This window comes from Hippichthys cyanospilos, chromosome 13 (genome assembly GCF_059441005.1).
Source record: "Hippichthys cyanospilos isolate Australia breed blue-spotted pipefish chromosome 13, RoL_Hcya_1.0, whole genome shotgun sequence".
NCBI classification, from domain to species: Eukaryota; Metazoa; Chordata; class Actinopteri; order Syngnathiformes; family Syngnathidae; genus Hippichthys; species Hippichthys cyanospilos.
Window position 1 is genome coordinate 6,485,880 of NC_142381.1, and position 17,049 is coordinate 6,502,928.

Below are 17,049 nucleotides of genomic sequence, written 5' to 3' on the forward strand. Positions count from 1 at the left end.
ATTCCTTTCAGGAGCTGAAAGACTGCATTCCGATCAGCCAGGAAGTCAACCGGCAGAGTAATGAGGAAGTGTGAGAACATTTGATGGATGGAAGAATAAAAATAGCTGTCGAAACGTCACAGACAGGATTTTAGACATTGGTTTTTAAATATAAGCAGTTTATTTTACTAAAGTTTCAAGTCATCAATAAAGTAGTCAAGGCACTGGACGAAAAAAAAACAAAACAAAGAAAAATGTGAACATTTATCAGTAGAATGGTGAGAAATCAAAATAGCTCATTCAGTGGCCAAAAATTGAATGTAAAGTTTCTTCTCCATTGTGACAAGTGGACATCTAATTACAAAACTATTATATTTCCTTTATTATTTTTAATTCTAATCTTTTCAACTTAATTGACATTCAGCCAAAACTATTCACAAAATGTTAATGATGTCTGGGGTTACATTTTACTATGGACTTTTTTTGCACAACTTTACACAAAAGAATTTCAAAAAAAAAATGGCAACAATGAAATTCACTTTAATGTTAGGCCTTTCTGTGGTTCATCCATATTTTGTAACCCACTGAGGGCACTTAAGACAATCGTTTGAGAACATGTGCTTGAACCCTTTGTTTACCATCAATTGTTGCCACAATATCCAAGTGTACAAATAGATTTTAACCCGAAAGCCGAGTACCCTAAACATTTTGCAACGTCGTGCATTTTTTCCAAAATTTCTGTGTTAATTCATCATGTTGAAGTCCAACTCAACCCCGTTTGTTTCCCACAGATCTCCTTGCTGTTTTGACATTTGCCCAAACCATAAACCAGTTCTAGCAAGGTGAGGCTTCCTTCGCAGCCGGTCCAAGCAGTTCTCCTTTAATTCCTCGGAGTTCCAATTCTGATTGAGTAGACACAAAGGTGTGCAAAGCCATCCATTCTCAAGGTAGTCTCTATCATTCTTAAGGGGGTGCAAAATCCACATCGGGGGGAAAAGGCAAGCAAAATAGTTCTCTGTCAAACACCACTGTGTTTTTTGTGTAGGTACACCTGCGCAATCGTAATGCGCCGAAAAATTTCCAAAGACAAAAATGCTCAGATTTAAAGGGACATTATTGAGGTTGAAGTGGCATGCACTCACTGACACGCAACCGCTTCGAGTATTTTGGTGGCACGAAGAGAGTCGAAATCTTCGAATTGGGAGGAGCATTGAAATGCACCCTAACTAAATTTAGGTAAAAGGCAGACTTGAAGTCGGAATAATTGCCAGTCAGTCGCATCACACATGGAGACAATCACTCACACCTTCACAGAGAAGGAAGTGAACTCATGCTGCTACCGCTTGAACTACACCATTTTATAATTTATTATTATTGCCTTTTAATGCATTCAATAAATTCAAATAAAAGACTGATTTTTACCCGAATCTACTGCAATATTTTTCTACATTCATATTGTTTCTGCAGCATGCAAATTTATTGAGATTTATTTGAAGCGCTTATCCAGTATGGCATTAATATTAGTCCATTAAAACCAACGCATCTGAATTGCGCCTACAACACAAAATTTTAGGACAAAAGATGAGTTTAAGTGCAGTCATGAATCCATTAAAATCCATACAGATGTAGCTTTGATTTGACTTCATGAATGAACGAAACAGCAGTCAGTAGGTGATATCATTTTGGGTCACGATATTAGAAACAGCTCTCAGTATGCTGCAACCACAATAATCGCACAACTGTTACATGATTAGCACTAACGACTGAGCATTTTTCTCTGTTCTTATGATTCAGTGATTCCCAACATTAATGCGTTGTCAGAAATGATCCAATTTCACTTGATTGGTCTAAAAATTGTGAGTCATTTATCACAAATGATATAGTGTATCATATGCCACAAAAATCGAATACTCTTCTGCTAGATGGTCAACGCTCTAGTGAAGCTGTGTATCCACCGGTTGACATTCACACAAGAGAACAATATCTTGGTGTTGAACTGAACAGGACCAGATTTCAAACTGGCTAAATCAACTCAGATGAGATCATAATTTCAACAGAGTAATTCGCATCGATGGCCCAGTACGATCATCCGCCTGTCCTTTACTACTCCCGAGTCGCCGAGTCGGGCAGAAGCACAACGGTCTTTCAAATGATACAAAGTGTGACTGTTTAATTCTAACAAATTATGCCTTTACTGTATGTGTTTCCCTTTTAAGCAATATAATAATAATAATAATAATAATAATAATAATAATAATAATAGTTCTACTCATTAAAAGCAGAATCCGAAACTTAAGATTTGCTCAGTGAATTGTTTCAACCGGATCTATACGTCACTGCCATAGACAGAAGAGCAAAGATCTTAATTGCGGCGAATAATTTATTCTCGGAGCAATTGGATCATTTCTTGCGGCGCCGTTGTAATGGATCACAGATTGGAAATCACTGCCACTAGATGGCGCAGGTGTTCCTACTACTGGGATCTCAGGCATATTCCGTGATGTCGTCCAGGATGGCCGTCTCCTGTTGATCCGCGTCGCTGTTGAAGTTCCGCGGGTCCAGCGGCTCCTGGGGCTCATCGGGCATCAACACCATTGTGGCGGCGGTGGAGTAGGACGGGGCCATCTTCCTCACTCGCCCCTCCTCCTCAAGCCTTCCTCGGCAGCAGCAGACGCAACGGAGGCAGTCGTGGACGTTGTGCCGAAAGAGGCTACGGCACGGGTGAAAGAACTGATAGAAGAGCAGCATGAAGAGCACGGCCAGGCTGTAGCAGATCAGCAGCTGGACGGCGAGCAGCGGCGCGCACACGTACTCGTAGAAGTCCGACTTGAAAAAGTACCATAGCGTGATGAGGAGCAAGTTCTCGACAAAGCGGGCGCTATAGTACATGGCCAGCCGGTCCCAGCGCTGTTTGCGGTCGATGAGCTCGGCGTGGCTTAGGTCCAGCTGCACGGCCGACCAACAGAAGACGTTGATGCACGCGTAGAGCAGCGTGAACAAGCACAGTACCACCACCGTGCCTAGCTTGGAGAAGTTCTTCTCCACGTCCTTGGCCAGTGAGCCCTTCTTGGCCCAGAACTCGCCCCAGGGCAGGAAGAAGAAGAAGATCAGGTTGGCCAGGCCCACGAGGATCACCCAGTGGGTGAGGGCCGTGCTCATGAGGACCAGGGCGGTGATGCGCGTGGTGATCTCCAGGCCTCGCCACAGGATCATGCAGAGGTAGGCCGACGGGCGGAAGCGCACCTTGTAGTCGTCGTAGCGGATTTGGATGGCTAGGACGCTGCACACCAGGGCCCCGTATATGATGGAGATCTTGGTGATGATCATCAGAGTCACTGGAAAAAAAAAAAAAAAAAAACATGGTCAGTGGAAAGGAAATGTAATATGACGAGATCATTGTTGTTTTTTTTTTTATTTTTTTGTTGATCTCTGTAATACAGTGATTGTTAACCAGTGTGCTGAGGGAGCATCAGGTGTAATTCGGGAGATTATCCAATGTAAATTTTGACAAAACTAAAGTCACATATTTTTGGAAAAACTCTGTTGTTCCTGTATCTATGCCAACCACAAATTGTAACAGGCAAAACAATTGAATGCTCTTCCACGAAATGACAAGATGTTGCATGATCAACATGTATATCCGCTTTTTGTGAATCGTTTTACTAAGTGGTGTGGCTCGGAGATTTTTTCCGATGACAAACATGTATGTTGGCCCGATAAGGATTGAGAAACGCTTGTGGTGTAATATGCATTTTGAAGTAGGATTTTTGCAAGGTTCCTGCCCTACAGCGCCATCTGGTGAGTCATTGCCATCTCCACTCTGCATGCAAGCGGCAAATTGCATCAAAAATAATGGTAAGTACTTGAACAAAACTATTTCCAACGTCAGTGCATTTGAGGTCTATCCTGATTTTTTATCTAAAAGCCCAGCATTACAAACTTGCTTGTACACGAGTGGTGTCGTCTTACATCTGATGGGCAGGATGTACTTCTCCTGGATTGTGGCATATAGCTGGAGCGTGAGCTGCGGTGTGGAGCCCAGAAAGGCCTGGATGACAGTGGTGCGCTTGAAGGCGTTCCTGTGCGTGGCCAGGATGCGCTCCGAGCGACTGACTTCGCACTCTGTGCGCGTGCCCTCGCCCCTCTTCAAGTAAATCTTCCTGGTGATGGTCACGTAAGGCTCTTCCTTCCTGCCGGCTTGGAAGTACACCATCAGGGCATCAAAACACCTGCAAGACAAACAAGGGTAAGTATGGAGCACTTCTTTACAACAGCGAACAGTGTAGCGTTGCATTCCTTTTTAAAAGTTATGAGCAGCGTTTGAAAAGTTTTAAGCATCGTGTTTAGTAAGCAGGGATGCATATCCCAGATAAAAGAATTATTTTACGCTGGGATAATTGCACTTCAGCGCCTTTAGAGCAAGTGTTTAGCCCTTGATGGGCACTACATGTAAAAAAATGAAATAATAATAAAAAGTTCAAAAAATCGTTGATACCGTTTAGTGTTTCTGGTGCTTAACCGTTTTAATAGATCCCTCGAATGAAAACCATGGGAACTTTAATGATTTTGAAGTAATATGATTAAGTATATTTATTGTTAGCAAATCTATGTTTTTTTTTTTTTTATTACAATGAAAATATTTGCTAGAGCTTTCACAGATTAATACGAAACTTGCCCCGTTAAGTCCAACTAACAATACAAATGAAATGGCTAATTTGACTTTGCTTAAAGCAGTGTGGATTCATGTGGGTTTTTCTGTTTTATCAAGTGTCAGTGACGAAGAAAAACCTTAAAAGGCTGCATGTATCAACTCTTCAATAAAATACACCAACAGAATACATATGAATAACTTCAATTTGTTATTATCGAAGTTAACATTGTCTTTGATTGTGAAACAATTCGTCACTTTTACCTCTGACTGGCACAAAAAATACATGATTTTTTTTTATAACCCCTTATCGATTCATTAAACCATAAATTGTTCTTTAACCCATATAAAACGTAAGGTTGATAAACCTGTGCATGCTATTTAGAGGTAATCATTCCACCACAGGGTGAACTATTTGCTATTCGCAGTATTGGTTCTTCTAATGTCTTTCATATGAAAGAAAAAAAATTACATATTGCATCATTACTATACTTTTTTTTTTTAATCAAATACGAATTATGGCTAAGGGATCCTAAAATTGTTTACCCATGATAAATAAAGATGGGTAACTGCCGGGTGAATTTCTGAATGTTGATCAAACAGAAATAGACTCCTGAGGCTCCACCAGAGGGCAGCCTGAGGAAAGAAAACACTTTGCCAAGGGCTGGAAAAAAGGCTGAACAGAAACTGTAGTGTAAAAGGGTGTGGTCCTGTGAACGTTTTCAAGGTGAATGCGCTCTGTGTTAAGTTGCAGGACAAACAGCAGCCTGTTCATATGCTGTGAGGCAAGTTTTCAGCCTCAGAGAGGCTTCTGGGTATTCATAAAAACGCCAACAAGCACACAGCTCTAAAGAGAAAATTCTCAGCGCATCACGTCTTCTCACATCACTGTGCTGGAATGTTTTGCAACATTGCTGACCGACCGCTCATTTTGTGCCGTAAACGTGACACATTGGTCCTTGACCCAAATTTTGTCAGCTGGCAGTAAGCAAACGCTTATCACCACTCTCCCCTCACAGGGCGTTTGTGTGCTCTGGCCAAGAGTGCACTCAGGCTCTTGGGAGCCAGCTGGGCAATATTGATAAATAAATTAGACAAGGAAATCAATATATCGACTTCCTTTTACGAATGCGTCTGCTGGGGTTCATGAAAGAACACAAAGCAATGAGCAACATTGTGGCGCCATTCTCAGGAAATTCTTTCGACAGCTCTTCAGTGTTATCATCCTGTTTGAGACTACCCGCGATCAAGCCGGCAGGCCATCAGCAAGACCACATTTACATTTAGGGAGTAACCACGAGACGTTGCGCGTGCTGGGACAGGCTGAATGTGACAAAGTAATTATGTTGTTTCACTAGATGAGTATGCACTTGAGGAAACAAGTTGAGGCAAGAAAGGTGACTTTACTCACTGAGATAAACATTCATAGTAGGTCCATCATACAGTTCTATGATTACACTGCTGGTCACCATGCAGACAGTGCAGGGTATGCTGTTACCAAGGGTCACTGAACTCAAGAAGGCAAAACGTGAAGCTGGCCCTGGAATTCACACTTATCTGCTGACAAATAGTGCCATATGTTGCCTTGAAGTGACAAATTAGACAGTCCATGATATGCTGCTTCCTGCTTTGTTTTGCTGAACTCAGGAAGAAGGACAAAGAAGATATCAGTCCCAAGTGAAAACTGGTGTCACACGCCTACAAATAGTGCATATTATTCCAGAATTCAGGAATAAGGAAGAAGACAGTTGAACAGAAATAAGCACGCAATTGCAGAAAAACGGGAGCAAAATATTGGTTTTAAGTGACCATACAGGAAGATCATGATGTGTTGCTTAATGCTATCATCACTGAATTCAGGAAGAAGGAAAAAAATGTTGCCTGCATTATGTAACCCAGCAGAAAGTGCGTGATGTGCTGCTTTGTTATGCTTTGCCAAACTGAATGAATACTTTTTTTTTTTTTTTTTTTTTGGTGGCAGAATGTTCCAAAAAATGAGATATCAGGCAAAAGTAATACCCATTCTGAGAACGAAGAGTTTAATAAAGCTGCTGGGATGGCATATGCACGGCTGGCAAAAAATGTTGAATTTCAAAATTGGTCGACAAAAAATATCAGATTCAAATCTGTTAGCACAACAAACATTTCTTGCAGAGATATGTGGCGCATGTGTGAGCTAAATGTTAGTTAATGTTTGATGACTTTAAAAAGTAATCGCTAGCATGCTAATGTTAATCACAACTGCCAACCAGTTTGCAAATTTTAGCTGGTGTCTAAAAAAATCATAGGCAAAGATAGAAAAAAGCAACTACTGTATGTTCACTCCAACTCACGTTCAATCTTTGTAGATTATCAGAAAAAACGGGGGGAGGGAGATATTCAATGGAATAATCCATAGGATAAGTGATTTGAAAAATATTCAATAGTGACAGCCCTAGCTGGCGGTATATATGTTGAACAGAGAGCAAAGATAGGGCAGTACTGCTATGCTGGAGTCCACTGAAACTGAAAATGAACTGAAAATGTGCTTCATCAACTGAACTCAAGAAGTGGAAAAAAAAAAAAAGCATCCTCAATTTCTTTTAATTTTTAGCTTATTTGTTTTCATTTTTAGCTTGCATTTGGAGTTTCATTTGCAATTTCTCATGTGCGTGTTGAGCTGAAAACTGTTGAGTATGTTTTACTGCGTGGCTATGAGCTCAGCTATTAAATCATCCCTGAATGTAGCACAGGAAGCCAACAGGCAGCAAAGCCATTGTGTTTACATCGGCCTGAGATAAAGCAGAGGAGGCGGAAAGCCTGACCAATGCTACTGGGCTTCGGTGTGCTCTCGCCTTTGTTTCATCAACATTCCGCTCACTGTGATATTCAAAAGTGGTCACATGCACGGTGTCCATTCAAGTCATTGACAAGAGGAAAGCACTCCTCGGTGGGAGCAGTGCAAAAGATAACAGCTGCTTCTGGTTTTCTGTCCTGCAACTGAAGTCTGCGGACGTTCCGAAAACTTGTTTTTTTTGTGTTTGCTTAAAGCATTGACAAAACCCCCCCAACCTTTTCTGTTTCTGTTATGCTTGGTTTTAAAGTACTCGAAAACGGATTACCACCTTTTACTCAAATTCCCAAAGGATTGCAATATTTGACAGTTACGTAAACCCGTGGGAAGTTACAAGCGCAACCTTCAGATTCCAAAACTCCCTGAAACGAGTCGCTAGTCAATCAATCACAGGTCACAAACAGACGAACCACAGACTGTAGTGCGCCATTCCCGCTTTCATCTGACATCAAGCTTAATAAAAGGAATGACATAGCTTCTCATTCAAAAAGTGTTTACTCAGAGAGGGAGGTAACGTCATTTCCCGACTTTTGAAATGTGAAGGGAGAAACGTCTAGCATATCAAATTGTTGCAGCACTGAGATCTTCCCATCAGATTATCTGCACAAACGGGGAGCATAATAACAACGCTGCCATGCACTTTAGTGAAAAGAACACAACCACTTCCTAATATGTAAACGCGGCGATTGGGGAATCAAAACTCACAATGTCGAGTTTCAAACTAAGGGGCGTGTGAATTTCAGATTGCCGCAGTCTCGCCCTTGTCCCTCGCCTGTCAAACAGGTTAGCTTTCTTTCTATAACTGTTGATTACCTCCAGAATAAAAGCATGCAGGGCTATTTCTAGACACTTTTCCGATCACTCCTTTTAAATTTAAGATCATCAGCTGCATCCAGGGGACACTTCCGAGGGGGTCGGCCAAGATCAAGCCGCAATAAAAATGATGAACGCTTTGCTTGCAGGGCATTAAAAGCTGCTTCTGGGGGAGAGGATTTGAACAAACAAACAAACAGAAAGAAAAAAAATCAATAGAATGCACAACCCACTGGTGGGCTGTGAGTTCAGTTGGGATTTACTACTTAATTCACTTTTTATTCATATCACTATCGCATCAGAACAACACAAACCATCACTAAATATTTATTGATATGTTTAGTTGTAGTTTACTTCCTTTCATGTTGTAAAAAAAGCAACTTTTAGCGCACTAATTAGAAGGCAGTTTTATGTACGTACATGACAATGCACAATTTGATGGTGACAGCCTCACGATTCCCGTTTCAACTGATCACTTTTGAACAAACGAGGCTGACTCAAATGCGTGTTGTCTCAGACCAAAATTTATGGGGAGAGAGTTGTCGAAATCCCAAATTAGACGTCAAAATTGAATTTAATTAAAATTAATATAAAAATATTGGTCATTCATGATTAAGTGGAAATGTGTTATTTGGTCTTGTGTGTTTACAATAAATATTTGGATTCAGCTTGTCAATTTAAACATCCGCAGCAGTGAATGAGTTAGTATGCAATTGGTTAAGTTATCTTAATACTTGTATCAGATGTCAAAATATTACATGAGACATTTTGCACGTTATGACAGGGAAGTGTTTGATTCAATATCACTTATTTGTAAATGTTCACTTGGTTGTTGAGCAACCAGTATCACGCAACAGATTGTGTTCAACTTCAATGGTTCCAAGATATCGTGTGGGAGGACGTTTTATTCACTGTGTGGCCTTCTGCTATTTCCATCTGGATTGTGAGTCTACGCACAATGGGGGGAAATGCAAGGGTGCAAACATATACTCTACTTACATTATAATAATATTATTTTGGTAAACGCGGACTTTTTGAGAAAAGTCTCATTCTGGAGTCATAATTAGATTGTGCGGCTGTAAAGATTTAAAGAACCTGCAATGTGAATTCAGAGATCTTTAAATATAGTAATGTCAAATTTAGAAGACCTATTTTCACGGTACGGGGAATTTAAGAGAATTCGTGTTCTGCCAAATACAGCTCAACCCCTGCAAATGGTTTGACAGCTATTAAACTATTTACGTATATGCACACTAAAAATGATTATTCGTGTTTTGTCTCTTCACATCTTGACTACTGTAAATTTCTTTTCATCTCCCTCAAGAAAACTTCATTAGTGTCTAATTAGGTGAGAATACAACCGCTAGGCTTTTGTCTCGATCTCACTAGGTTGAGCCACATCACTGGCATTCTGTCATCCGTGCACTGAGAGTCTCTTTATTTTTGGATTCAAAACAAACGTGAGCATTTACAAAGCCCTCAAAGACCATCTCAGGGGCGGCAATTTTGCCACCGGTAATCTGTACTTTCTACTCAACGTGTTTGTTGTCAAATTGCTTCTTTACTTATTTCAACCTCTGCAAATGATGACTCCTTGCACAAAAGATCTAAATCGAAGTAAAGTCAACCGTGATAGGGATCTTGATTGATCTATTGACTGAGATCTTGCCAACAGGAAAAAAAACAGGGACAGCGCAAGATGAACCATGGAGCATTGATGACAATGACGCAGCAAATTCAGAGTGAGGTATTTCTCATTCGTGGTTTCACTCAAGATAATTTTTAATGTCGTCTAGATCAAAAAATGATTCGTTGCAAATACGTGCTAGCCTAAAACCCATCTGGCTTCCAAAAAAATTCCATCTAATCTGAGAAAACTAGCAAGTATGGTGTATTTTTTTTTCACTTATTCGTAGCCAACTTGATTTTTTTTTTTTAAATAACGCAGTTGCACAAACTGAGAGTTTATCTCAGTTATTTCACTTATTTTTACTTCCGCTCTTTTAAATGTTTTATCTTTTTTCAATTGACTTGTAGAGGTTATCAGTTACTTAAACAATTAAAGATTTCTGTATTTTGCTCCAACTCTTTTTTTTTAATACCTCCTATCTATCAAGTACTGTGTTGTGAACTTAAATCAAAAGTGATGCTTTAAGATACAAGTTTAATTCGCTCCACGACCAAGTTCAAAATTGAAAACAATCTTATTTCTCGGTTGTCAAATCTTTCAGGATTTGAATGAATGGAAATATTATTAATCCAACCTCGCCTGCAGAAAACAACTTTTTATTTATTATGCTTTAAAAAAGAAAAGTCAAAATATTAATATTGCACTACATAAACAATATACAGAACTGTGATAATAATTGTACATGTATTCTTAAGAAATAAGCAATTTTTCTTGTATTTTTAATGCTCCTTCTGTTCTGCAAGCTCTGACCACCCGACAGAGTACAGGCCAAAAGTATGGACACACCCTTTCATGCAAAGCGTTTTATTTTCATGATTACAGTATTTACATTGTACTGTGGATGTCCAATGAAGACACCAATGCTGTAAATGAACACGTGGAGTTATGTACCTAACGAAATAAGGTAAAATAATTAAAAAACATGTTTTATATTCTTCGTAATAGCCACAATTTGCCCTGTTTACTACTTTGTACACTCCATGAGGTTCGAGGGGTACTCACCTAAAATGGTTTTCCCTACACCAGTGCGCTTTATCATGGTTAATTAATCGCCATTTTTGTCTAAGAGGTTGCGACCATCAGTTATGCTGTGCAGAGGTCAGGTTAATATATAGCCAACAGCCCTAATTGGATAATCTATTAAAATTCATATTAAGGCAAGAACCGATCAGCTAGACAAACAAATGCCCTACAATAAGCCAAGAAATTAAATCAAAATGTATGATCAAACCTTTGGCCTGCACTGTTTGAAGTATAATAACTGTTAAATTAACTTCACCAAAACCTTGTTTACTTGTGGTGTATGTGACAGATGACATGTGGTCAAATGTGAATTGGGTTTTATGTAAGTCTCTGAAAATGATTGTTCAACGAATGATACCAGAGGTTAAAAAATGATGCTCAACAAATTAATGTACAGCTCACATGTTTTTGAATGCATTTTGGTGTAGGGTTAGTGTGTTTTGTCATCAGTTTACCTATCCTATTAGGGTGATTGAAAAGAAGACTGTCAGGTTAAACTGTGGCCTTTGTTTTAATATGACAGGAGGTTTGATTGTTATTTTCTTGAGCAAGTTTTTTGTTTGTTTTTTGGTGGGGGGTGGACTTTGGTGAAGGAAGTTATAACTGAAGTGCCGTTAATTTTCGGGCAACAGACCTCCGATTACAGTTTGTGTAAACTTACAAAAAAGACGGAGCTATGACTTTATCATACTAAGCTTTTTTTTTTTTTTTTTTACTTTTTTTAGGGGGCGTCAGAAAGTACCTGATGATGGGCCCCAGGAGCAGCAGGTGCAGCAGGAGGACCAGCGGCCGGTCTCGGCCCACGTCCCTATGGATGAAGATGAGGGTCATCTGGATGAGCACGGCCGGCAAGAGCATAAAAGTGATGGTGAAGCCCAGCCAGTGTTCGTCGTCGTCGCGGTGGTAGCTGCCGCACAGCACGGCGGCGTTGAGCAGCTCCGCGCAATACAGCACGGTGGCGAGCACCACGCCCAGCGGAGGGCGCAATCGACTCGGATTCACCACCACCAAAACCTCGCTGTCCGACGCCGGGGTTTCCTCGTAAGAAATTTCCCTCTCGTGCTCCTCCATGGCGACAACAAAAATCCAACTTCCCCCCCTCTTCACGATTTAACCACCTAGGGAATAGGCGTATTTCAATGAAAGAATCTTAGCGTTTAATAGTTTAACGCTAAATTCGTCTCCATCTCGCCAATCTGTCCCCATTGTTCTTTCCTGCGTTCAAAATAGTAATAACGTCAGGTTTTGAGAAAATGTAAACCGGATTAAAGTCCTTTTTGAAGCCCGATTTGCAGTTGTTGGTTGATTGGTCCCCCAACCGGAGTCGGTGCCGCTCGCTCCGTCCGTCGGCGTGGAAGTTCCGCCTCGATGGTCAAGTCGTCAGATTAACCATCGCTAGCGCCTCCAAATGTCTTTTTTTTCCTGCTTCGTCCAACATTTGAGCGTCATGACAGTGACTTCGTGGCGGCGGCGGTTGTGGTCGCATATATTTTCAGCTGTTTCATTGCATGCACCCTCCGTGCTGGTTCAGTATAAAAAGAAGCTTGCAAGCTGGCGCACAAAACAGATGTCACACCGGATGTGGAATGCACTGCCTCTTAAAATAAGAGTAAATAGCCAAGGGTGATTATTCGGTTTACGCCCTTTCAAGATAAATTGACATTTTAGTTCTTTACAGTGTTACTGTATTAGTTACGTTCCTTTTTTTATTGATGGAACCCTGTGAACCCCTGGGGGTACTTGAAGGAACTTCAGGTGGGGATTTTAAATAAAACAAACAAACATGCATAAGTCCTTTAAAAATAATTATTGAATTAATTCATTGTTTCCGGAAAATATAAGTTCATAAAACAAAGTTTATGTTCAGTTGGTTATTCATCTTCATTAATGTAAAATCTCAGATTCTCCCCCATATTAGAATGGTTGGACCCAACTTGTTATTTGCCACCTCTCGTTACCTGTCGAGTTAATGATTCAATTTTGTTAATATATCTCTTCTATAAGCCCAAAAGACAAAACTTTAAGTTAATTATTTTTTTGTGGACGAATATGTATTTATAACTATTACTTTTTGAGAACAGTTCTAATGCTTTATACTGATGTTTTTCTGTGGAAAATATGTATTAATATTTAAGTTGTTTATTTTTGATAACATATTTCTTCTGTGATCCAAAAGAGGACACTTTAGGTTGATTATTTTATATGGACCGATTCAAATGAAGTTTAAAAGGGTCTAAAGTTGAATAAACCAGACACTGATGGCATGTTTAAAACGACACTGTTTAAGATTTTGACTGTTTTTCATTAAACATGAATACATTAAATGATTATAAATTTCAAAAACTTGCAAATAAATGTGTTCTTAACAACTAACAGTATGTTTTAAATATAATCGTAGGTCTAGTAATCATTGAATTATATTACATGGGGGTGGCACTCCTCCGGAGGTCACCATGTCCGTTAAAGCTACGGACAGCAGGAGGAGGAGTGTTTTACTACTGCATTTACCATAAAGCTCCCACAGGTGCATGCAAAAATGTACGCATACTCCCCAAAATGACTTTAGTGTAAAATGACATATTGTGCGGTGAGAATTGTGGATGAATGTTTCCAACATACATTTCAGGGTTTTTTTTTTCTTCTTCACATCAGATTACTGATAAATAGTCAATATTTATACCAACCAACAATGTGTCATTTGACACTTGCTTTTTACATGTTTTTGGATCCAGGCTATAGCTGGAAAAGGTAAATACTGCTCAGTAGTTACATGAGGGTCGAATTACAAAGCCCTTGAGGCACATTCCTGTAGAGCAGCCCTTCCCAAGTCAGTAATTTTTATGAGAAAAAAATTACAAACAAAAAAAAATCTAAATATGCTTATTCACAAAAACGAAACGTTATAGTTGCTTCTTTATTACAGAATAGAGGGGTATATCAGCTAACAAAGCTCCCAAAATAAAAGTTAAAGAGGTTTATATTCCTTGTAACTTTACAAACATAATGATCAGATTGCGATATTCCTCACTTTACCTATTGTAGTTGATGTACTGGTCATAAATGGTGCCATTCCAGCGAGGAATCAAATTTGTAATGTAGAAAACCTGTTGGATGGAAATAAACCCGCATTCCTTTCACTGTTTATGGATAGATACAATATGATGATTTATTTAAGTCAGAGAAGAAATAGCAGCTGGATTTTGTCAGTTCCATGCAGAAGGTTCTTTGAATAGTTGTTTTCACAATGTTTTCATTTCAGTATTTGACTGATTAATGTCTCCATGAAACGTATTTATTTTTTCAGCACGTGCGGAAACCTCTTTCCAATAGCACATGGTTACATGATAATGTCATCTCTCTTCGATGATTCCACTGCATCCACCCTAAAAATGGTTGACTGTTTTGCAGTATATCATGTCCTTGTCTAAAAGCACAGCGAGGAACAAACTAGCAGCGGGATACATTTAGCACTAAGAGTTCAGTTGCTTTGCACTTCCATTTTTAGAGTTCACCCACTGGTTGTCCCACGACTTGTTGCGCTGGGAACTTGTACAGTAGAGAGAGAAACAACAACAAAGGGTGACTCACTCTGGAACTCATTGGCTTTTTAAACAGACGTGTCCTCATTTGTCACGTTGCTCACTCAGGTCACAGTGGCTCTCTGGAACACATGTTAAAAATGAGGTTAAGCGAAGCATTCTGTCATGGTGGTTTAACGGAAAGCAAATGAGCTACCTGTTCCTGGGAGGGTTATGTTGAAGCCAAATGGACATAGTCAAACACTGTATGTACAGTAAAGATCATTTCAAGCAGCAACCTGCCTCAAAAGCTTGCAGGTTGCATCAAATATTGCTGTGCTGCCTCCTAAAAAATCCCATAGGATGGTAAGGTGAACAAGTGGTTAGCAAGTCTGCCTCACAGTTCAGAGGTCGCGGGTTTGATTCCAGCTCCAGCTTTCTTATGTAGAGTTTGCATGTTCTCCCCGTGCCCACATGGGAGCTCAGTGAGCATTAGTGGCTAAGAAAGTGGCTGACGTGAATGAGAACTTTTTGTAATTTTAACTAATCCTAAAGAATTTCTCAACAGAGTCTAACCCTTCAAATTTTAAAATGTTCATCTCCTCATTTTCCATGATTCCCAAATCAATGCAGACAACCATTTCCCATTTTAAATTTCTACAAGGTCATGTGACATTTGCAAGCTTTGTGCAGAAGTGGCTGCTTTAGTCTGCCACGTAGTTGTGACATGGAAAAGTCCTGTCATGACCCAGTGGGATATATTCCAAAGACCGGAAGCTTCTAGCGCGTATGTTTCTTTCGACTCAAACATTTAGATAGTTGTAGAGATGCTGGAGGGAGTAGCATCTATTTTTCCAGATTGTCACAGAGTTATCGACAGTTGACTCGGGTTGCGTTTAGAGCTGTGTGTGTGAGTTTTTAATTCAAATTTTGCCAGATTATTAACAACACTTCTTTTGTGTAACGTCAAATACATTATCATAGGCTGTACAGTTAAGAAAAGCGTTTATAATGGCAACATGTTCTTCCATATGACTAACATATTATTCAATTTTCCAGTTTTCTCGAGAGGGAAGAAAATGAGCTCAGAGCTCACCCCGAACATGCTATCTGCTTCCTGTCTGATTTAATCTCAGTGAATGAGTTGTGTCTGGTCCTAAGGATGAGGAGGAAGAAGTGGACAGCACAAATGAAGGCTTATCATTACTAATGCATGTGTTGCTGTGGGTCACTGACTCCAGAATGCAGATGTGCTGTGCTTCTGCGGGGCCTTGGGAAAAGCGGAAGATGGAAATCTCATTACAGAGCAGCAGAGTTGGGGCTTGCATGGCGCAACAGAATCAGGAGGTGAGCACAGAGTGCAAAATCAACTGCCATGGGTCTTTGAGGCATGTTTGTTATGTGGAGCAAATGGGGGTGTGGCAGCTATGCTTGACCTCAGCTGTTCTTTGCTCTGCTTGTGTGTGTGTTGAATGTAGTGGAGCAGAGCAGGGTGGTACCATTAGTGTAATGACTTAATGATATTTACAAACAAACCCTATTTACAGATGCTCAGTATTCATGTACTTTATAATCACATTATAGCTACTCAATTAGCATACATTACCATACAACAACATGCAGCATTATAACCGTATTCATAGTTTTTAGATTAGATGTATACATTTTTCTTGCACCTGAATGATAATCTTCATATTTCTATCTATCTATCTATCTATCTATCTATCTATCTATCTATCTATCTATCTATCTATCTATCTATCTATCTATCTATCTATCTATCTATCTATCTATCTATCTATCTATCTATCTATCTATCTATCTATCTATCTATCTATCTATCTATCTATCTATTTTTACATTGTATACTTTTCTATCTATCTATTTATACACTGTATACTTTGGGAGGTTTGGTGTGGATGTTGTGGTATGAAATTGGTTTTAAGTATACCGTATCTTCCAGTAAATTTCAGTGCACAATCTGTAATTGTGGAAGAAAGATGGTGGAAAACAGATCATCTCTCTTTGGTTTAGCTCGCAGTATGAAAAAATGGTCTATGATTGACGCCATCTAGTGACAGTTTTCTTTATCCTGTAGGCTTACAGTGAAGCGTTCTGTTCACAATGTTATGTAACTGGTTGATCCTCTCTTTGAGATGAGTAATGCTGCTGGTGGTAATGTGTTAAATGAGATAAGATGATTCTTCAGTTCTCATCAAACCATGACGTAAAGGAATAAGATATAACTGCCTTTGCAATATCTTGTCAGCAAGGAGTGGAGATATTGATAAACATCCTTATAAATCTGAATAGATTACATAAACTGAACAAAAGATATTATTAATCTATGTATTCACTTGAGGTTTCAGTTATTGAATGGCCATAAATTCCTAGCACTGATTTGTGCAGCATGGTTCATTTTAAATGCTTCTCAGTGCTCATATTATTATTATAAATTACACTGGCATGTTTTTTTTTTTAAACCTTTTTAAACCTGTTCACACTGTATACCAAATAACTAAGCTTTGGCTGTTATTTTTTTTTT

The 17,049-nt window shown here is 39.5% G+C and overlaps 1 protein-coding gene across 3 annotated transcripts; it reads right to left on the minus strand.

The window, feature by feature from the left end:
- Positions 1-137: 137 nt before the first annotated feature.
- Positions 138-12,528, minus strand: xkrx (XK related X-linked). 3 transcript variants are annotated; one of them, XM_088430879.1, is made up of 4 exons: positions 11,729-12,528; positions 3,949-4,208; positions 2,792-3,314; positions 138-2,689 (listed from the first exon to the last, which is right to left on the minus strand). In XM_088430879.1, the coding sequence occupies exons 1-4, from the start codon at positions 12,055-12,057 to the stop codon at positions 2,464-2,466; spliced, it is 1,338 nt and encodes a 445-aa protein (XP_088287005.1). In that variant the 5' UTR covers positions 12,058-12,528; the 3' UTR covers positions 138-2,463. The 3 variants fall into 3 exon arrangements, with proteins under 3 accessions (XP_088287005.1, XP_088287004.1, XP_088287006.1); XM_088430880.1 differs by having other exon boundaries at positions 2,456-2,709; XM_088430878.1 differs by having other exon boundaries at positions 138-3,314.
- Between the last annotated feature and the right edge of the window lie 4,521 nt (positions 12,529-17,049).